The following is a 22239-nucleotide window of genomic DNA, read 5'->3' as shown; positions in this document are numbered from 1 at the left end:
CAGAGTTACTAAGATGGTTCTAAATAGATCCTTAAGGGTTTTACCAAACAATAATTTTTTTCATGAAATTTACATTTGAACACACTATGTGGTTATCTAATGCAAACTTAATGAGATCGCGAGGCCAACAGTGATGAACAGCATGAAATTTTAATTTTGGCGATCAACATATTTGTTTGTTTTGTATTAATATAAATTGATATGTAGGCCATTTCTTAAAAACACAGGCACCCCGTGTCCTATTGATATGAAATGCAGAGTAACAGCAGAGTCAAAACATTCCGTGATGTAACTCTTTTGCCAAACATTGTCGGAAGAAGATTCCGTCACGCACTTTTATTGCATGTTGTGGCAAACCGCTCCTCCAGACAACGCCAGGGTCCGGGGTGGGAAATTGACAGCAGGAGATGATGACGTCTTCGCTTGCTGGATCAATGCTGAGACAAAAACCCTCTTCACTGGACAAAAACTTCAGCCATCAAGGCTGAACCGGAATGGTGACGACTGAAAAGGAACTTTATTCAAGTGTAAACAGTTTGATAGTCGTGTGGATTTCATATGCCAAGACAAAAAGGGTTGTTCTGAAACACGTATGGATTTATCAAACAAAGTTAAATTACCGTGTGCAACTTAGCTAGCTAACAGTTAGTTGGCTAGCTGGCTAGCTCTTTGGACAGTACCACACAGCTTTTTACGGAACAGCTTGACTAAACTGTTATCGATCGGCGAACAAAGTGAGCGATGGAGAGACACTGGCGTGTTTTCTGGTCTGTGAAAAGTGGTAGCTGACTTCTGCTTATTTTTGGAAATACAACCTACAGGTTGCGCGATATCTAATATTAACACTATATAGTTTGGATAGTTCTCTAACGATACTGATGTGCCGAAGACAAAACCAAATTGTTGGTGCCTGGATGAATGAGGTAAGAAACTGTGGGCAAATTTAAAAGTTTTTGTTAGTTTTAATTGCTATCGAGTGCTTTGATTTCACTAATTTGTGCTGGCTGGTTTTCCTTTACCACTGTTAATTTAATGTATGTAATTTCCACACTTCTCAATGTGTCGGTGCTGGTTGCCAAGTGTGTCTGTTAAATCATCATGTTATATCTGAGCATTCCTGTAACATTATTTGTAGTGTAGTACTGGTAATGCATTTTTTTTTTTCTTAAGAAATAGTGACGTCCCAACTTTCCCATAAAGTCACTTATCCCTTCTCTTTCACCAGTTTCGCCACCCCACCCTTGGGCATGTTCTGTCATGCTACAGTCCCAGGAGTGAGTGTCTCCTGTTATTTAAAAGGTGCTCTTAGGTTTTATTTATGTGATCGTGGGGTGTCATTTAGGGGTTTCTGTAATCCCTACTGTCTGGCTGATTCTGTCAAAATACTCAGCGGAAGTTTATGATCTTGCATGAGGAGGAACAATTACACGGAGGTGGGAAGGCCAGTGTTACCTCGAGCCACCTGAGAATGGGGATCTGAGAAGAGCTTGTTTCAGAATGGCAGCTGCAGGAAAAACAGATGGGAAGCCAGTGTTTAGTAGAGGACAGCACAGGTTAGTGTGAAGAGAGAAGAGAACACAGTGTGAGACAAACCTGGTGTGCCGGTTAATGATTGGATGTGGGCCTGTTATTTCTTTTGTTTCAAAACGACCATGTGAACTCAGTTAGGCCTAAGCTTTATGAGATTCCAGCAATTAAGGGCTGGAATGTGCCATTTTTGCTCTTCAAATACCCTTAACCATCATTATGGTCATTCTGCTGATCTTGTCTTCCTGAGAATCAGGAAACACGGCCCTGGCTTTCCTGCATAACACACAGACACAGGCACACACACACACACACACACACACACACACACACACACCGACACCGACAGACGCAGACTCGCACACACTCACACACACACACACACACACACACACAGACGCACACGCACACACGCACACAGACGCAGACTCGCACACACTCACAGGCGCAGGCTCACACTCACACACACACACACACACACACACACAAACACAAACACAGACAGACGCAGACTCACACACACACACACACAGAGACGGAGACTCGCACACAGACTCGCACACTCACACACACACACACACACACACACAGACGCACTCACACTCACACTCACACACACACACACCGTCATACACACAGATGCAGACTCACACACACACAGAGAGAGACGGAGACTCGCGCACACACACACACAGACTTGCACACTCACACACACACACACACACAGACGCAGACTCAAACACAGGCGCTCACCTATATACAGACACACAGGTTTGCACAGTTACACTTAGACAGAGACACACACACAAAGCACTGGCATATTTTAACACAAAGTGACACACAGGTAACAGGCCTACATGTGTACAGAAACACATACTCTCACTCGCCTCCCCTACGCACACAGATGGAGCAAGTGGGTCATTTGGAGGGTGAGCCCGTAGCAGGATGGGTCCTGGCTCAGATCGAGAGGGATTCCATCGGACGGCTAAGATGTAGGTCAGACGAACAAAGGCATCATTTGCTGGTCTGACAGGCCGAGTGTTTCGGGTCACATATATTCATCAAACCCCCCCTTCATATCATCTCCCCTGCCCACCCCCCCCAACCATCCCTCAAACGGGCTTGTTTGGAATGTGGTGCTCAGAATTATTACGATCATTGCCAGTTGACACGCTTGCAGTGGTGAGGAGTTTCACCACGTCTCTCCTTTAAACAGTTTCAGCTCTCTCGACATAACTGTGCGCAACGTGTCCAACATACTTTGGCCCTGATCCACAACCCACTGTAGCCTATAACTTCCAGACGCTTGCAACAGCAACCAGCTGCCATGGGAACCACTGGCCAGAGGAGTCTGAATTATTTTTTTTGTCTGGTATGTCTAGCATGGCCCTTCAAAAACATATCATTGGCCGGGTACCATTTGTTTTTATTCATGACACAAATCAGAGCGATATAGAACCTTTTGTATAAGCCTATAAACTTAAATGAATACGCCCTAGTGGAACAACTCAGATTCAGTTTGGTTCATAATTTGGCATACAATTTTGGCCACATGATTTTGTGGATAAAATATGAATTTGTTGCCTGGGTCACTGAATTCCATAACATTGTGGCCCTTATGCGCGGCAGTGAAAATGCTGATGGCTGATCTGGTCCCTCCACCACTGATCACTATGTTCATTAGGTTTCACACATTTTTATGTAGACTGATTAGTCCATAATGGTGAGACCCTTCTGTCTTGGCAATGCATGATACAGGGTCCCTATTCAAGCATCTTAGGCTATTTAAATTCCTGCATGTCTTTGCATTGTGTGCTTTCATCTCTGTGAGTGCTACCCAGTGTTTACGTGTTAAAAAGATTCCCTCCTCTCCTTAAGAGGATCCAAATTGAATGCAAAAAGGGGAGAAAAAAAAACTCTCGATTCACGTTCCTTTCGTGTTTGCATGAAAGAGCTCTTTGAGGGGAGGGAAATTAGATTACGTTGCGGCCAGGGCGTTTTAATGTATCGTGGCATTTGTGACAGGCCAGATGTACTCGGAGACAGATAAATCCTCCTGGGGAGATGTTCTCCGGCGCCCCCTTTACAGAGCGTCGGCACTTTGTTCACATCCCGCGCTGCTCTTTTCCTCAGGGTTATTTTTGGCGATTGACCTTGAGAGGGACCATCCTTCCCGGTTTCCTCCCTTTATGGCCGTCCGTCAGGTCGCCACCCCTGCAGCGCTCGTTGTCTGTTATGCTACGATTTGAAATTTTTTCGCTATTTATTTATTTTCTATGTAAAAAAAAGTTTTGCAAGAGTACATTGGTGATTTATGTTTACCTTTTACAGTGGATTAGACTTGGTAAAGTTTGGATTTCTGTTTCTCTCTAATCTTACAGGATCCCCAGTGAAAGAAACAAGAGGATAGCGTAACTCGAGGAAGGGGAAGTCGAAACAGCCTAAAAGCGGAAAGAGGCTTTTTTCAAAACCACCCCACAAACGTCACAGTTGGTGGGGGAAACTTCACCCTGGAGAGAACACAGAGAGGACGGACGCCCAGCCCTCTACTGTGTTCCAGCTCTTCCACCGAGGGGACCGTGGTCGGGATGTTTCCCCCAGGGATGGTTGTGCTTTGAGGCACAGGGTGCTTCTGTGGGCCCCCTCGCCATGCTGGCCCTGGGAATGGAGCATGGACACCGAGTTAGGAGAGGGGTGGGAGGAGAGGGCAAGGGCACCTTGGCTGGTACGGGGGCCGCTGTCGGGTCACCCTGGCACTCGCCGGCCTCAGGGCGACCTCTCCCTCGGGGAGCGGCGCTCAACATCCGCCAGAAGATCTCGCAATGGGAGGGACTCAGCCAGGCGGAGGAGAGCCAAGTGATTGGGGTTAAAGGTCGCGCTCGTGGAGCGGCGGGTTTGACGCGGGGGCTCTCCGGTGATGCTGTGGGAGACGCATTGTGCTCTAACAACCACCAGGTCAATAACCAGGTCCCAGGCAAAGCCAGCCTGGCCAAAGCCAAGAGTCTGTGCTTGGACTTCAGGGAAGACGCCACACCAATTCGCAGCACTGTGATTGGGCGCAAGATTGAGACCCAGCACAGCCACGACCCCGACCCCGACCAGAGTCATGCATGTCTGAGCAAAATGACCAGCCGCACTCCTGCACTTAAACTTGCGCCACCCCTTGCACTCAAGGTCACCCCAGTCAAGTCTCCCGTCACTGAAGCCTCGTCTGCCAACGGGGTGGCCACCCAGGAACATGACCTCTCACCTCTACCTCCGCCCACGGACGACCCAGAGGATAGCCTGCCCCCTGGAAACTTTTACACTTCCAGGGGCTTTTGGCGGCAGATAGAGGCCAGTGACTCTCCGACCGGCACCTCCAAGAACTTTCCCTTTACAGACGTTAGCCCAGCTCCGCCCAAACCACAGCGCACATTCGAGTACAGGGGAGCAGGGAGCCCCCCAAGGCACTGGGACCAGTGGGAGAACCAGGCCTTGTCTCCCACAAGAACTAGAACCAAACTTTCAGTGCCTGGAACTCCCCCTTCCTGCCCACCTCCTCCCTGTCCTGTCAGCCAAGGCAACGGCTTTTCAAGACACAAGAAAAACAGGTAATATATCTATCTATCAATCACTCAACTCAAGTCAATCAATATGGATTTTTGTCTTTTTTTCAATTTCATTGTTTTTATTCTTAAGTTCTCCCTTTTTTTATTCTGTCTGTGTTTACCTCTCCTTAAATGGGATGTTGGTTCTTCTACTCTGTCCCTGGTTTAGTTTGATCCAAAGTTCCAGAGTCCAAAGTTTGACTTCCAAATGACTTTGTAAATTGTCCTGGATTTGGAAAACTGACTCCGAAACAAGGTCTCTTCTAGGCAGATGAGATCTTGTGGACTGGAACTTTTCATGTTTGGTGCCAAGAAGCCTGCAATAATGGAATCTATTTTAATGGAATTAGAGCCGCTCACTGTCTCCCTTTGCCCCTGCATTCCATGTGTCACAGACCTCATCTCCTCAGCCATGACGCCACATGTTGTTTGGTTTGAGTCCTTACTGACGAGCACTGGCTCAGGCGCTCAGAAGTGAGTAGAGTTCACAGCCAGGTCCTTTATCTTAGCAGCACCTTTTCTTTTATAGCCCTGCGATTGCATAGCACTGTCCTCACGTCCCCATGGCCAATTATCTGTCTGCGGAGCCTACTACCAGCTGGGGTTCCAGCCAACACATTTGCATATTTTAAGCACATTCATGAACATTAGAAAAAAGTTTGGTGGAAACCAGGGCTATAGATATGCTGTGGGCAGGATCCTTTTTTTTTTTTTTTTTTTTTTTTGTAAATTGTATGTAAATGGCCTGGCTGCATGTGTGAAGAGAGAGGCGGGGAGGCGTTTGGGAGGGTATGACAGCGTGGGGAAGTGTCTCGCTGCTGGCGGGGGTCCAGTTCTGATGTCAGGCCGTCTTTGGCAGCGGCCCGGCCCCATTGTCTTGACGTGGCCTACTTATCTCACAGCCAAAGGTCTTAGGGTCACATTTGGCCATTTTTACACGAACAGAACAACAAGGCGCACACACCCACACAAACATGCACGCACACACTCACACACACACGTACACGCACACACACCCACACAACCATGCACGCACACACTCACACACACGCACATACACACACAGACATACACACAAACATGAACGCACACATTCTCTCTCTCTCTCTTTCTTTCTCTCTCTCTCTCACTCACAGGCGTGCACACACACACACTATTTTGTTTTGGTTATGTTTTTGTTGAGTTTGTTGACTGCACCTAATTAGCAGTTCTGCAACATGGAGATCAAGATTTATTTGTGCATTTATCGCAGACTTGCTTCCTCTTCTTCGGTTATCTTAGGTTTTGTCCCTGAATCCCCACAAAGGCTATGTGCAGTGGGGCGGTGCACATTTCAACAATACCGACACAAGCAAAACACAATCCCCCGTGCATGCAAACGCTCTCCAGGCATCAGATATGACCCTGTCTCTCTCTGTGCAGGAAGTCGTTTGAGTTTGAGGATGTGGCGCGACTGGCAGGCCAGGAGGGACTTCTAGGCAACAGTTCCCGCAGATCAGGACTGTACCATGCCCGGTCTGAGGACAGCATCTACGAGGACATCATATGTGAGTCTTAAACTCAAGTGCTCCTTAACATCGTGTGTGTGTGTGTGTGTGTGTGTGTACATATTTTTTCAGGTATGTACAGTATCAGTCAAAAGTTTGGACACACCTTTAATTTAAGTTTTAAGTTTTCTCTTTACTTTTATTATTTACTACATTGTAGATTACTACTGAAGACATTTAAACTACGAAATAACACATATGGAATGATGTACTAAACAAAAAAAGTGTTATCTACCATTAATAATAAAAGTAAAGAAAAAACTATTTCCTCTGGCTAGTGTGCAAGACATTGAGTGTTTTTGTGTGTGTGTGTGTGTTTGTATGTGTGTATAAGGAGGGTGGAGGGTGCTTGTGTTCAATGTGTTGTGTGTTTTGGTAAACCGCTGTAAGAAGTTCTCTGACTCCACAGATGTAATTTTAGCCTGTCATAAAAGCGTATGACAATGGGCTAATAACGTGCTCCCATTGTGTGTTCTGCTCTGCGCCTTCGCAGCGGATGTTTCCAGGGAGAATCCTTACGAGGACATCAAGTTGTCCCCTATGTGTCTTCCCATTGGCCGCCCTCGCCCGTGGACCCTCGCCCAGAGACAAAGGCTCCCACACACCCCGAAGGTGGGTCACTATTCCAGCCTCTATTCATGCGACCAAACAGACAGCATTGTCTGTAAACACTGTGTTATATTTGGCCTCTTAACAACTTTACATCCGGGTCTCATCTATGCGATTGTGCTCACAACTGGAGGCTATTCATTGTCTACAGACAAACTGTAAATCAAGGGGAACTTGTGGAAAGCAGTGAGAAATAGGGGAATATCTCATTTCAGGGAATAGTGAGTGTTTGGCAATGGGACGGAAGCATGTCAGATATAAGCGCACGTGTAAGAAGCTGTGGGGGGGGGGGACTTCACACAGTGATTTTGGAACCTCAGTGGTGGCACTCACATGCGCAGGTTTCTAACAGGCCATTCGTGTGTCAATCCTTATCACACATTGTAGTATATTTTCTTTTACTGGAAGTCAGACAGGCAGGTTTATTCGTTGATGCAATCGTAGATGCGAGGCAGAAATGGTCAGTATTTCCTCTTTTTTTTGTTTTTGTGGTGAGAGGGCTCTGGGCTGTCCTGCTTTTGGTGTGTGTGGGTGGGTGGCTGGCTGGGTGTGTGTTTTTATGTATCTGTGTATGCTCGTGTTCGAACATGTGTTTGTGAATGTCTGTCTGTCTGTGTGTGTGCGTGGATTCATGTGTCCCGTGTATGTGCTTGGGTGTGTCATTTGTGTTCATGTACATACATGTTTCTGTGCGTGTGCAGCTGCCTCCAAAGCCTCTCACGCTGCGAGCGTTTGCTGAGAAGACTGAGAGGGGGGTGTCGTCGCAAGGCCCCCCCACCACAGCGGCGACCCCCAGACCTGCTGGACCCAAGCGCAGCGCCGGGAGTCGAGTGTGCAGACTGCCTCAGGTTAGACATGATGAAGGATCTCAGGATGAATAGAACACATGCGTACAAAGTCCTCCTCAGAGAACTGTTGATTGTTGTACTTAGAAGTCTTGATTGGTCTTAATGGCACCAAGAAATTCTAAGTTTTAATAAAAAAGGGTTTGAAGTCATACGTCATATGTACCCCCCAGTGAGTGTTGTTAGGGTTGTTTAGGGTCATTTTTTTCTGGGTACTTTGTATGTGATGACATCAAAGTAAGTCTAAGTAAAAAGGGCTTGTTTTGAAGTCATACGTACCACCTGTGAGTGTGGTTAATAGGTGGGGGTGTTTTGACATCGGTTCATTTAGGGTGGGTTTGGATGGTAAACGGTAAATATGCCTTTTACTGTAAGGAGGTCTGTGTGTCAGAGGGATTAGTTTACGCAAGAAGCACCAGAATAGAAGGAAAGAGAATTGCTCATGGCATAAGGCAAAAAAAGAGGAAGAGATGTGGGGAGAGGGAGGGAGGGAGGGAGGAAGAGATGGGTATGAAGGGAATTGATAGGGTGGGTGGAAGAGGAGATGGAGTTGGGGATGAGTGAGTGTTTGTGTGGGAGTTTTTTGCGGTAGGGCTGGCCCCAGCTTTTATCACCACCCCACACCACTGCACTGTCATGCGTACAGGCCAGTGCTCTCAGTGACAGTGCTGCTGTGGTCTCTCTGCCTGTTCTTGGCTGGTCGTCTTTCTCTACTGAGCCATGAGTGTGGTCAGGCCTGCCGTGTGTCACTGGAGCGGAGGGGTCCTGAGGGCCCCTGGGGACATCCTCCACCATAGCCACCATAGTGAGGCGGGGGATGGGGTGCAGGGCAGAGCTGTTGGGCAGATTCTTCAAAGCAGAAGATTTGCGCTGGGTCACATCCATGTGGAGCGGCGAAGACCACTGGAGGTAAGAGCGCAGCCTCTGCCCAGAAATTGAACTCGGGGGGGGGGGGGGGGGGGGTTCCTCGAAAGTTTGTGAATTTGAGGAAAAATAACACCAAAGCCTTGAAAGTTTTTGAAAATAGATATAAATAGACATGGGTCATTGAAAGTGCTTGAATGTATGTATTTTGTGCCATCACAGTAACACAGCACAGTGGAGAAGTGTTTACACATTCAAGCCTCTCTCTCTTTTTAAATTGTTATCTGTGAGCTTCTGTAAAACCTGCTAGTTCTCCTTATAAAAATGCTCAGTGTTGTAACAGTAATTAACCTTGGTCCATGTCGCAAACTATGCTTAGGGCCAATGATTTTCCGCGATAACGGAAAACGGACGGAATTCGCGGAATGAACACTTTGAAACAGAATTGCACCTTTGAAACGGAAACATCATTTTGTTCATACAAATCTCCCAAATTCCCCTGTATTTTGGGCTGCAAGGCTATATTTCTTTCAAATAAACACAACAACGATTGCGACGATGAACAAACATTAATTAAAGAACAAAACCACTGAGAAAATGTCACGTCTGCGCTGAACTCTGCTCCGGCCACGCCCCCCTTTTCAACGGTTGACCCACAGATTTCTGCTAAAGCCACATTCAGTCACATTCACGCGCTCGTCTTCCCAATCGCATTTAAAACAAAAAATGTTTAGTCTTCTGTTCTGTTGATGGCTGGCAAACAACAATCTAAGAAGGGCACATATTATTCACTCATTTTAAGCCATCAATCTACCTCAGGGTGAACAAAATGGAAAAAAAAACGGAATTCACCAAATGTGAAACGGAAAATGCATTTTTTTGAAACGGAAAATCATTGGCCCTATATGCTGTGTTGGGGTCTTGGGGGGAGGAATCAGAGGGGAATTGGGCTTACAAAGTCCTTGAATTTGATGTTTAAGAGGGTGTGGGAGCCCTGTGAACCTCAGAATTTCACATGAAAACTTTCAGTGTTGAGTGTCATGTCCAGAAATATTTCGTTGGGGATATGTAGTTTTATAGTTCTGTACGATGTAGTTGTAAATGCGGGACCTAGTCCTAATAGAAGCATAGAAGTAGATATGTTGTCTATATTGATCGTAGCAAAGCAGACAATTAGAGATGTCTTCTTAGGATGAGAAATGTCTGAAGTCGTCAGGGAGCATCATACACATTTAAGTCTGGAATCAAACAGGCTTAATGTTCAGCATGTGTTTCGTTTTTAACTTGTGTTCCACACATTTGATTAGTGTGTTTTTGTTTCTTATTAGCAATCTTAATGAATGGATCTTTCTGTATCACAGGGATTTTCAAATAGTGGGGTGTGCTTAACAGCAATTACTCAAACTGGAGTGGGAGCATTGTAGTTGCTGTAGTAGTTGACTAATCAATTACTCACTTGACGCAACAGTGGTTATACCCTTGTGTCTTGTTTTTCCATTGTGATTTAAGCTTGATAACTTTTCAATTGTTTCCATAGAACAGTTCCATCCCTTTTGTTGCTATCTTTCTTCATTGTTGTTATTTTTATATTAGTGTTACACATAAAAGTTTATACTTTTACACGACGCATCCACTGTGTTTATCGTTTATACAAAGCAAACATTAACTTATATCAGTGATGCTGCTGTGTCCATGACGCTGCTCATATAGTTGTTTACCTGTCAGTGTGATGGTAGACACTACTTGAGTAGAGTCCATTTTGAACATTATTTTAAATTTTTTTTTTTTTTTACAACTTTATCTACTTAAACACCCTAATAATATGGTGGCAGATGAAGCCTGTTTGAGTTGGGAGGCCCTGAGTGTGAGGTGAGCGGCGTGTTATCTGGCTAGGGGCAGAGCTGGGTCTGGTTTCCGCTGGGAAGTGGGGGTTTGTCTGAGCTGAGGTCCTCTGGAGGAGTTGGATGCCTGAGCCGCGTGGATGTGACATGCAGAGTTGTGCTGTGTCATTTCCCCCTTTGCTGGCCTGGTTTAAGCACATGTTTCATCCCTCAAGAGTCCTACAGCTGGTTTGGCATCTTTCTTGTTTTTCACGTAGTCTTTCATAAGTCCAAACCTGAATCTAGAGGGACCACTGACACACACAGTTGACATTGTTTCATAAAAGTGTGTATTCATATTGTTTAAAATGGCTTGGGCTGATCCTGTTGAGTTCATCGGATCTTGTCATGAAAGGCATTACCTACTTGTTTTTTTTTAGTTTTTTTTTTTACAGTTTTTAAGCAGATAGTGGCTAACCTAATGTTTTGTTAACTTAATGCATTTTTAACAAGCTGTCATCTTTGTTTTCCAGTATGTGATGAAGATCCATGAGATCTTCCAGACGAAGAGAGGCTGGAAGAGAGTGAAGAGCCAAGGAGGAACAGCCAGAGGTACGGCTCCAGGCCTCATCCTGACTGCACTAAAGAAGATCCTTCTGAACCCATCACCTGTAGCTATGCTCTAGCTGCTGTTTCAGTTCAACCCCTTTAGCAGTGATCGTAGTACCACCAAGCCTAATGTGAACACAAATGGATGTGTACAGTATTATGTTGTGTAGTATTATATAACGCCTTCGTGACCTGAAATGTAAATGTTCTCTGTTTGAGTAGATGAGACGAGTGGAACAGAGAGTGACCCGGAGGACGGCAGTAAAGGTCAGTCGCCCTTGCCTTCTTTCCAAAGTGCCCTTGCTAAGATTTCACGTGGGCGGTTAATCATTGCTTCCACTGGCCTTTGCCCCGGTTTGCTTCATTGATCTCTGAGCCCCAAGTTCAGCTGTTTAATGTATGGTGCCAAGGAGACTTGGTCACTGGTATAGTCGACAGAGAGCCACAGGTATGACATGAACTATCAAAGGGATGTTACAGCACACTTATTTTCTTTCTTTTTTTTTTTCAGTAAATGGGTAGAGCGTAAACCAGAACAAAATGCTTTATCAATTAAACGAAGCAACATGATTGATTATAGATGATTGGAAATTCCAAGTTCATTACATGATGCCTTCGCTAAGACTTGGTCTCCATTTTACTTACCACGCCCTCTTTGCCTATCATAGTTTAACATTGGATTGTGCCAGAATTTAACTCATGAAACTGCAAAAGCAATCCACAAAATGTTGTAATCCATTCCATTGATTCTTTATATAAGTCCTTTAAACAAATGGCCTTTGTTTACATACATTTGTTGATTGCTGATTTAGGCTGATGCTCTCCGATTGGGATTTTCTCAGTATTAACCACAGTATCTACACACACAGATACTGTTTTATGTTGTGGTGATTTTATACCATAGTGTCTGGTGGATTATTTTCATTAGGTGATTATGTAAATTGGCCTTGTTTGTCAGATGGCTTGCAGAGGCTGGTTTATGTCCAGTCCACACTGAGGCGAAAACCAGGCTATCGCACCCTGGAGAAGGACCTCATTCAGCTACAACAGCAGCAGCTCTTTCAGCTGTTTGTGGTGGTGTCACTGAGAAAAGGTTCCCCAGGAAACACGTACAGCCCAGAGATCACTCAGCAGTTCCCTACCAAGGTAAAGTGGTCACTCAATTGCTTTTTTTTTTTTGTAATGTGGTCTGTTGCTTTGTTTGTGTTGTGAATACAGTGTGCTTTTGGGTTTTAAAGTAGTCTAATATTCTATGCTGTGCTGTTATGGTTTTACCCATTTTTATTACCACACAGAGAAGCTTAAATGATTCAGACGGTGACACAGGTGTCCACTAAATGACTGAATAAATGTGTGTGCAGTTTGAAAAGTTGTCCCGAATGTCCCGGGAAGCAGAGGACCGCATGAAGGTCATCCCCCTGTTTTGCTTTCCGGACTCTCAAGACTGGAAACCCTCTGCTGACATGAACAGGTGAGGGTCAGAGGTCATCCTTATGGATCTAAGTGACCAGGACACTATCGGCTTGACCGCTGTGTATTGGTTAACATAAATATGTCACATTGTTCAGTGAGATTGTTTGGCGTTAGCTCATCAGTTTTGATAAAGGACAGTTCCCCTTGAACATCTGCATAGCAGAACTATGGTTTGTTTTTGAAAGATTTTATTTCCCTTTTTGCAGCGAAACCTTCTCGTTTGTTCTCACGGGAGAGGATGGTAGCCGCTGGTTTGGGTACTGTCGCAAGATCCTGGTAAGTCTCTGTGTGTGCATGTGTTTGCTCACTCATTTGTGCAAACTCACTCGGTGTGTAAGTGTCTGTGTGTGTGTGGGGGGGGCATATGTGTGTTTGCGAAGGCACATTCATGAGTGTCTGAGTGAGTGTCTCCATGACGGGAGTGAGTGAGACACGAGAGATGTAATCTATTCCACGTCTTAATACTGAAAATCCCCAATGAATCATGGGGGGTCTGTCTCATCGTCATCTTTTTCATCTTTCCTCTGTGGCATTAAAAACACGTATGTAAGACGGTATTCTCAAGTTTTTACTTATAAATACTTATTATAAATATACCTATTATAAATAAATTGTATAAACACTTTAGCCAATATCAAAATGTGATATCCACACACAATATCAGTAGTGCCACTGTCTTGATATCTCAATCACTATAAACTGGCTGCTGTTGACTTAGTCATAACATTTTTAACATTTAACATTTTTTGAGCACTACTATGTTGACTCAAGTCTATGCCTGTTTTGCTGTTTATGATCTGCGTGCTGTCTGTCTTATCACGGATAAAAAACCTTTGCCAGCTGAAGAAATGCAGCGTTAATGAGTGTTTACCAGTCTCATCTTGTGTTTGTGTCTTCAGCCCATTGGGAAGGGGAAGAGACTGCCTGAGGTTCACTGTATTGTCAGCAGACTGGGCTGCTTCAACCTCTTTGCCAAGGTAAGAAGGGTGTACTTGCCCGGAGCTCCACACGCTAAACGTAAACAAGCTTTGAAGAGATAATTCACTGTGTGTGAATGAACTACCCATGAATCACAGCTGGTCCGTCGAGGTTGTCTTGTCGCAGTGTCAGACTGCAGACAAATCCTGAGGAAATAGGAAGCAGACTCTCCAAAGTTAGCCCAAACTTGTCACCAGCCGGTTAGCCATTGCTTCTGTTGTTTGCCCTCATATCCTTTAGTACATCAGTTTGCTTTGAATAATAGGTACCATATCCTAGGATTACATTTTTGTTTTGATAAATTATAAATGTTCTCCTACTTAATGAGGGTGTCTCTTACAAAAACCAAAGCCAAGGATGATCTTACTTGCGAGCACAGGAAACTTAGGATATCAGTATGTGCTGACCGTGAACGTAACTAAAACCTAACAGCTTGTTGGACCGATCACATGGTGTGAGTGAGTTTTGCCTTGAAGTTTGAACCCCTTTTATTTGAACCCAAAGAATCCTGCTGCTGACCACAGACTGTGGGTTTACCCGTCTCTTAAACCCCCACAGATCCTGGAGGAGGTGGAGAGGAGGCGCGAGATCTCGCCCGCTCTGGTCTACCCCTTCATGCGCAGCGTCATGGAGGCGCCCTTCCCCGCCCCGGGCCGAACCATCACTGTCAAGAGCTTCCTGCCCGGCTCAGGGAGTGAGGTATCACTTTCCCTCTCTTCTTCTTTTGATCCTGAGAAAACGTGTATTTGGGGATGGATTGCCATTTTTGCTACGTTTACTATGCGACAGGCTATGTTGCTGGTTCTTGTGTACTTGTGCTGTAAAGGACTACTACTACTATTTACATACTCCCAACCAGTCAGAACAAAGACAAAAAAAAAAAAAAAAACACTCTCCAAATGTCATGAGTGAACAGGTATTGCATCGTTCAGAACAATACAAGGTTCTCCTTATTCCCATTGATTAACCAACTTCCCTACCGTGACAACTTGTCACATTCAATAAATGTTACGTGCGCCATTTAAGCCAGTGTGAATAACTCATGGATGCTATTTGAAGAGTTTGTCGCTGTGTTCGTTAAAATGACGCCGACCCACGATCCTGCTGTGCCGTAGGTGCTGACCATGGGTCGGCCGGTGGACTCGCGGCTGGAGCACGTGGACTTTGACAGCCTGCTGGAGTGCCTGAGCGTGGGCCGCCTGCTCCAGGTGTTCGCCTCCCTGCTGCTGGAGAGACGCGTCATCTTCATCGCCGACAAACTCAGGTAAGAAAAAACAGCAGGCACACACTACAATATTCCACTTGGTGGAATATTGAGGAATATTCCACCAAGCAGTTACTGAGCGGTGTGGGACATTACATTCAGTAAACTGGAAAGATTTTACTCCTGTTTGTGTGTTTTTGAGATTTAAAATGTCCAGGTTTTACTCTACTCTGGCTAACCCAGAGGCTTTGTTTTGTAGAAAGCCCCACTGTTCTATTTTCACTGTCACCCGATGCATACATTGACAAGCTGACAAGTGTACAACTCCAGCCAGCATACATTTTTGTAAAAATGGCTAATTACAGACAGAGATCTGTCCAATTGTATAACTTTCTTAACTGCAGGAACACAAAGATCACCAAATATGTGCTCTGTGTCAAAGTAAAGATGTTGACTGTTGTGTAGAGTATCGAAGCTGTACAGTTCTCATAAGCACTTCAGTTAGGTGGGGCTTTTAGTGAGGTTAGGGAGTGTGTCTGGACAGCAGACATGAACAGTGTGGCCTTTGTGCTTAAGTTGGGACTGTGTTTGCTGTCATATGCAGTGTGGCCATAATTAAGACAGATGCTCGAGAATAGCCTCCGTCTCTACAGAAGTGGCATGTTGAAATTCCTAAATTGAAGTCATGCTGCATGTCATTGAACCACAGGGGAAGAAGATTTCCAAAAATTTATAGCATGGGCACTGAAAGGATGCTCTAATCAGGATCCGCTAATAAGGATGCTCTAATTGTATAGAAATGGCATTGAAAGGATGCTCTAATCGGGAACTTTCTGTGGAATTCCATAAGTCACAATATAAGTAAATATAAGTAAAATGGTGTAAAAAAATCATTAAAAATTTTGTGTTTTTGATTTTATCTCTCTTCTCTCCTCTCATACTTTTTTATTTTCTCTCTCTTTCTTTCTTTCTTCCCCTCTTTGCCTGCCTACCTCTTCTCGACCCCTGGCAGCACACTGTCTCGCTGTGCCCATTCAGCGCTGGCGCTGCTTTACCCGTTCACCTGGCAGCACACCTTCGTGCCCGTGCTGCCCGCCAGCATGCTGGACATCAGCTGCTCTCCCACTCCCTTCCTCATGGGGGCGCTCTCCCGATCCCTGCCTCAGCTGCTGGAGCTGCCCATCGAAGAGGTCAGACTTCACAACTCGTGTTTAAACCCTTGCTTAGAATTCATACTGAAACATACCGTACGCAAAAGCCGGAAAGCTGCGTATGCACAAAAACATTCAGAAGTATGAAGCCGTGCACATGCAAGATTCCACGCAATTTTTCTTTGGACATCTCAATCAACGAGAAATTGTATGCACACGCACAAGAACCACACTCCACCCTCACTCCTCAACTAATTACACTCATTTTAATACGCTAATTAATATAAACAGGCTTGGGCTACCCCCGTGTTCAGATTGAGACAAAATGGCAAAAGCAAGCAGCAAATCAACCAAAAAGGAAATTTCAGCGAATGCGAGGTGGGAGAGCTTCTGGAATTTTTATTCTGCAATTTGTCATCTGGTATTAATAACATAAGAAAGCCGTTGGAGTGGCAGAGTGTGGCGGTGGCTGTAAATGTGTGGAGTCGGAGAACCACACAAAATAGCTCTCAGGTCGTCTGAGAGTTGGCGAGGGGGTTTAGCAGCCACGTCTTTGAACGATAATAAAATAACAACACATACATTTTAAAAATTCAGCATAAAAATGAATTGTGTCCCAATAATCGTGCACCCTGTCCCCTAAGAATAAGTAGTTCATGAGTTGATCAAGGCCACCTTTCCACTGCATTTACATTTCAGCATCACAGATCATTTGCATGTTGATGGAATAAGAATGCTTTCCATTAACAAAATCAAATTCTGCCTCCGATGATGCCTCTATGTGTGTGCAGTCGATCGCTCTCATTATGTTGGGGAAAACGTCTCTCACTGCAACTTGCAATTTAATGTTATCCTGTCAACCATATACACGTGCCTGCCATACAGATGATTCCGTCCCATCCTGAGCAGTCTGCTAGTTCCCTCTGGAATGCCCCTGTTGTCAGGAAACTGTATTAAACTAAAGACATGTTCCATTCTGCCCTTGTCGATGTCCTCTAATAAGGCGAGACCTGCCATTGTTATTATTAGACTCATTATTGCATAGCATTGCATTTTCGCATGCTTACATTTATTTAACTGCATACACCTTCATGTGTTCTTCTTATTTCCAAAAAGGTCCATGTGTCAATACTATATAAGAGTAATAGTTTTCACGTGTGCCTACAGCCTCGTAAACAGACTCGTAATGTTGGTAACACTGCATAGCCTCTAAATGTCGCCAACTAACTAAACCCTTAAGAAATGACACAGAGCTTATTGCATTTATGTCACTCTTGATACATCGGACTGTGAGCGTGAAAGATGGCGTACGCATTATTTTTGGGCGCACGCAATGATTTTGGCCGCACGCAACGTTTGTACATGAGGAGCTCTTGTTGTGAAAAACACAGCAACAAAGAATTTGCCTTTCCTAATCAATGCAATTCGATTAGCAGTTGTCATGGTCTCAGTAGAACTCCCTTCCAAAACAGTTTTCAGAGTTCCCACAGCCTTTTATGGCCACAAGAGCTGTGTTTGTTTGACTCATTCAAAATGAGGTCAGAATTCAGGATTTTCCCCGGGGTCATATTGGGAAAAATATGTCATGTTTTCATTCAGAGTGCTGCACCCATTGGTTAAGGTGCCATCTGGTGATCATTTTTTTAATAATTGAGCGGTCTCATGCAAAACATATTTTTAATGTTATCCCCAGTTTGGTGAAAGTAGTGAGTGATATGTGCCAAATACAGGAGTAAAAACAGACCTCTCGGCAATGACGCAATGACTCAATGACATGTTTGGCAGATCTGTGTATGTGAATTACTTTGGTTTTTTGATATCTGAAATAAGGTAATAAAAGGACAGATGTAATATTTTAGGCGCTCTTCGGGGCCATATGTCATTGGTTGAATTTGCTCACGCTAGATAACTGTCTAATCTCCTAATGATGCCAGTTCATAAACCAAGAACATGACTCAATGATTGAGATTGTCTGGCTTATTGCATGAGTGAAACAAAACCCGTGACGAAACCTTCTTTCTCGAAACTCGAGATTTGGAACGAAGCTTGGAATTCAGTGGAAGGAGTGTTAAATACCTGGGCAAAAGACAAGTCATACTTTTGAAGAAATGCCATGTAGACATGTTCACCTTTTCAAACGAATCAGACATCTCATATGTTCCCCTGTCTCTGCCTGCCTTCCAGGTGCTCATTGTGGATTTATGCGCAGACAAGTTCGTCATCCAGGTATGTCTGATCAGACTTTAATGTGGCTGTAATTTGGGTGTGCATGATGAGAGACAGAGAGGGGTGTGGCATCACGCCGAGACCTGTTAGATCTGTTTGGTTCCAGGATTGCATAATGCTGAGGTGGGTAGGTTTTTCTGAAGGCGTTTGCAATGTGCGCAGTGCAGGGTTTGCCAGTCTGGGCAGCTGGGACTGAAAACCATTAAAGCTAATTTGTAGGAAATAATGAATAGTTCGAGTCCAAGTCCTAGTTCATCCCTTCATCCTAATTCATCATTATCATTACATTGGTGGCTGCTTTTATCCAGAAGGCTTAAACCACATGTTGGATGCAAAGTTAGCTTTGAGCCTATCATAATGAATTTGACTGAATAGTGTTAAAAGAAGAGTGTTTTAAGAAGTGTAGAAAACTCAACCCATTGAATCATTCTTATAATTGCCATCCTGTCTTTTCCTAAATCCTTTGCCTGACACAGCTGGGGGATGAGGACCGCATCTTACCCAGCAAGCTCCAGGCTGCTCTCCATGAAATCCTGGAGAACCGAGAGCAGATCCTAACTCCGGATGACACAGACGGGAACGCTGGTGGGTGCAGCAATGCGTCTCCTTGGGATGGTGGTATGGGAATGTTCATGTTTATGAAGTCCATATTTTGGTAGTGTATTACAAACAGTTGGTGATATTAGCGGTCTGGTGTTAGCTTGCTTTTTTTCATGTCCTGGCTTGTTGATCTTATTTAAACAAGTTGATTTTGCCAATTAATAGTGAGTCTTGCCAAAGCATTTGACATAACTTGGCCTCAAGCTACAACAGCTTTTCTCTCTTTCTCAGCCATTCACTCTCTCTTTCACACACACACACACACACACACACACACACACACACACCACACACACACACACACACACACACACACACACACAGACAGACAGACAAAGCCCCATGGCATTTCAAACTTCTCTGAAAGACAACATCCTCTCTTTTTGTATGAACTCAAAAGCTTGCGCATAAATAAGTTGCCCATTCATTAATGGACATAGCGATTGAGTTTCCACTTTGTAGTGGCAATTCTAAAGGTTTAGACACAAAAGGGCACAAAAACAGCTCAGATACTCTGTAATTCATCCGTCCGTCTACAGCAAATTCACGGTGTCACCTTATGTCAGCCAGCACAGGTGTTGTCCCCTTCACACACCCACAACAACATGCTCATGCCAGAATAGGCTGGGTGAAAGAAAACTTGTTATTGTCAGAAACAAGTGAATGATAGCCCTAGCTCTTCACAACTCATTCTCTCCCTCTCTTTCATTGTGTGTGTGTGTGTGTGTGTGTGTGTGTGTGTGTGTGTGTGTGTGTGTGTGTGTGTGTGTAAAGGGGAGGAGTGTGACCTGAGTGCCCTCATCTCGGAGGCGTTTGTGCGCTTCTTTGTGGAGCTGGTGGGCCACTACCCCCTGCACATGGGCGAGGGGGGGCCAGGGGGCGCCAGGGAGCTGCAGAGGGACAGCTTCCGAAAGTCCCACCCCTCCCGCGGGGTGCAGCAGTTCCTGCAGTTCTTCATGGAGACGCAGATGTTCGCCGGGTTCATCCAGGACCGAGAGCTACGCAAGGGAGGGGTCAAGGGTGAGGGGCACCACACTACTGTTCCTGCCTGAGAGGAGGGATGCATTAGGCTGTGTTCAGATTGTCAGTCAAAATGCGATTTATGTGCCTATCCCATTGAAATTCAGATCATATGTAGCAAGTCTTGAACAGCCAAAAATCACATGAGATCTGATTTTTACAAATTAGGCAGAGGGGGCCATTGATGCAGGCGGTGCAGGCAAGCTCTCATTACTTTTATAAATCCTGCGCCAAAGCTATACGTTGCCATGTAGTAATTTAGCTAATTATAATGTCATGTCCCTCGACGTTGGTTTGTGCGACGTCAACATTATTTCCGGGTGCAATGTCATTACTATAGCAACCAATGTGGATAAGATCAAAAATTAGGATTACCACACGGACACACAGATCGGATCGGATCACTTACAATATATAATGTTGACAGTCAATCAGGAAGCTCAGATTCTGATCTGATATACAAAAAAAAGTCTGATTTGGACTGATCGTGTAAACCTAGCCTATGTCTCTTGTAGCCATATGTGAATTAACACATTCATCTGGAGATCACCATGCTGAAATGTGTAAATTTGGGTGGACTACAGCAATTACAGGGACTTACTGCTTTCGTGGCATTTGAGATGTTAATCCATGTGCTTGTGTCAGAAGCGGGCACAGATATAGTAAATGCTGGGTCTCAGAAGATACGCCTGTAGACATGGGTATGTAAGTTTTCGATGCACTTCGATGCCTAAGTCATATCTTGCCATGGAGCAATCACAAGCCATGTTTTTTAGAATGCCTGGTTGCAGAATAATACAAGGATCACCATGTCACATCTATTATTCACATTTTTACATATAAATCAAAAGCAGGTATCAGTGCAGTTTTGGGGGGGGGGGGGGGGGTCAAGAGAAGGGTCCAGTAGTGGATCAGTAGTTGTATGGTTATGTCCTAAGGCATGTTTCTAGGCATGACATTTTATGCAACCTAAAGAGTGAAGTGTTACTGATGAATATTTACAGGTGTTCCTCTTCCTCTTTAATAGGCCTGTTTGAATTGAGAGCTGCCGAATACTTGGACTCCCATCCTGAGCCAGAACCCAGCGGGGTCAATAAATTCCTCAAGGGACTTGGTAGGAAGCACCTTAAATGTCATATACACAGCATCTAACATTATTGGAGGGTTATATTTGGTATTGACCTCATGTTTAATTGTCTTGATGCAGGCAGCAAAATTAAATTCCTCCAGAAGAAGTGAGGACCTATCGGCAGGAGGCTGCATCATGGATTTCTCCATGACAACGAACAAGATTTCCATAGGAGTTCCTGTGAATAAAAAAAAAAATGGTGCCTGAAACGGGAAGAAGGCAAACTTTGGTATGACGTAGCTGGGCACAATGCTGCTCCTAGTCCTGGAAGAATGAAAAGCACAAGAGTCGGAATAGGTCAGGACCCAACAATTCCCAAGGTTCCCCTGGAAGAGAGTGAGAGAGAGAGAGAGAGTGTTAAAGAGAGAGAGTGCGAAAGAGAGAGAGAGAGAGAGAGAGAGAGAGAGAGAGAATAAATAAACTCCATTTAGGAGTCTCAGTGCAATTGGGATAAAACTGGAAGTGGATTCTATTTTTAAACAGTGACCAGTGTTAGTGGCTGTTTGTAATTGCAAGGGTGGAAGGTACCGCTAAGGCAGTGGGTTAATTTAAGAACTATTTATACCTCTTTCACTAACCTGCTCTGTTCATCTCTGTAAATAGATTTATATGTTGTAACGTTTTAAAATGTTTTTTATATATAATAATCTTAAGGACTGGAAATAGGTTGACAAGGTTTGTGTTTCAAAATACCGGTTTGAGAGGTTTTTTTTTTTATCAGTTCATTTCAAGGTATCTATTTATAATGGCTGACATCAATTGATCTCACAATTATGTAGTTGAGTACATGCCATGTGCCATCAAAACCTGTAATTAAACCCAAGTGTGTTGTCTAACAACATTTCAGTACAAAAACTCCTGTACAGTTTTTTAAAAGGTATACTGTGTTGCCATTATCAATTGCTTGTAAATCTTTCCAAATAAATCTGTTAATGGAGCACTATAAAACTTGTCACATGTTCATCTTCAACTGTGGTGCCTTGAAACATTAATATGACCGGTCCGTGTTTATCTTGCTCTGGCATAGAATCTAAGTTCTGTTTTTTT

General features: G+C 44.4%; 1 protein-coding gene across 4 annotated transcripts; it reads left to right on the top strand.

The window, feature by feature from the left end:
* Nucleotides 1–294: 294 nt before the first annotated feature.
* Nucleotides 295–22140, top strand: dennd2c (DENN/MADD domain containing 2C). Of its 4 annotated transcripts, XM_031565891.2 has the most exons (20): nucleotides 977–1299; nucleotides 1415–1553; nucleotides 3909–5120; nucleotides 6540–6664; nucleotides 7158–7276; nucleotides 7975–8121; nucleotides 11336–11414; nucleotides 11634–11678; nucleotides 12370–12557; nucleotides 12773–12882; nucleotides 13091–13160; nucleotides 13784–13861; nucleotides 14421–14561; nucleotides 14978–15126; nucleotides 16079–16256; nucleotides 18402–18443; nucleotides 18920–19028; nucleotides 19818–20063; nucleotides 21091–21177; nucleotides 21271–22140. In XM_031565891.2, the coding sequence occupies exons 3-20, from the start codon at nucleotides 4177–4179 to the stop codon at nucleotides 21300–21302; spliced, it is 2889 nt and encodes a 962-aa protein (XP_031421751.1). In that variant the 5' UTR covers nucleotides 977–1299; nucleotides 1415–1553; nucleotides 3909–4176; the 3' UTR covers nucleotides 21303–22140. The 4 variants fall into 4 exon arrangements, with proteins under 4 accessions (XP_031421753.1, XP_012671098.2, XP_031421751.1 ...); XM_012815644.3 differs by lacking the exons at nucleotides 977–1299; nucleotides 1415–1553 and adding an exon at nucleotides 296–923; XM_031565890.2 differs by having other exon boundaries at nucleotides 977–1553.
* The last annotated feature ends 99 nt before the right edge of the window (nucleotides 22141–22239 follow it).

Source organism: Clupea harengus, chromosome 4, assembly GCF_900700415.2.
Source record: "Clupea harengus chromosome 4, Ch_v2.0.2, whole genome shotgun sequence".
Taxonomy (NCBI): Eukaryota; Metazoa; Chordata; class Actinopteri; order Clupeiformes; family Clupeidae; genus Clupea; species Clupea harengus.
Note: the sequence above shows the minus strand (reverse complement) of the source record. Positions and strands in the feature narration are given on the sequence as shown.

Coding starts and splice junctions, on each gene's coding strand:
- dennd2c (XM_012815644.3), top strand. CDS start 4,177: ATGCTGGCCCTGGGAATGGAGCATGGACACCGAGTTAGGAGAGGGGTG. Junction 8,122..11,335: donor GAGTGTGCAGACTGCCTCAG/GTTAGACATGAT, acceptor TTTGTTTTCCAG/TATGTGATGAAGATCCATGA. Junction 12,883..13,090: donor CCCTCTGCTGACATGAACAG/GTGAGGGTCAGA, acceptor CCCTTTTTGCAG/CGAAACCTTCTCGTTTGTTC.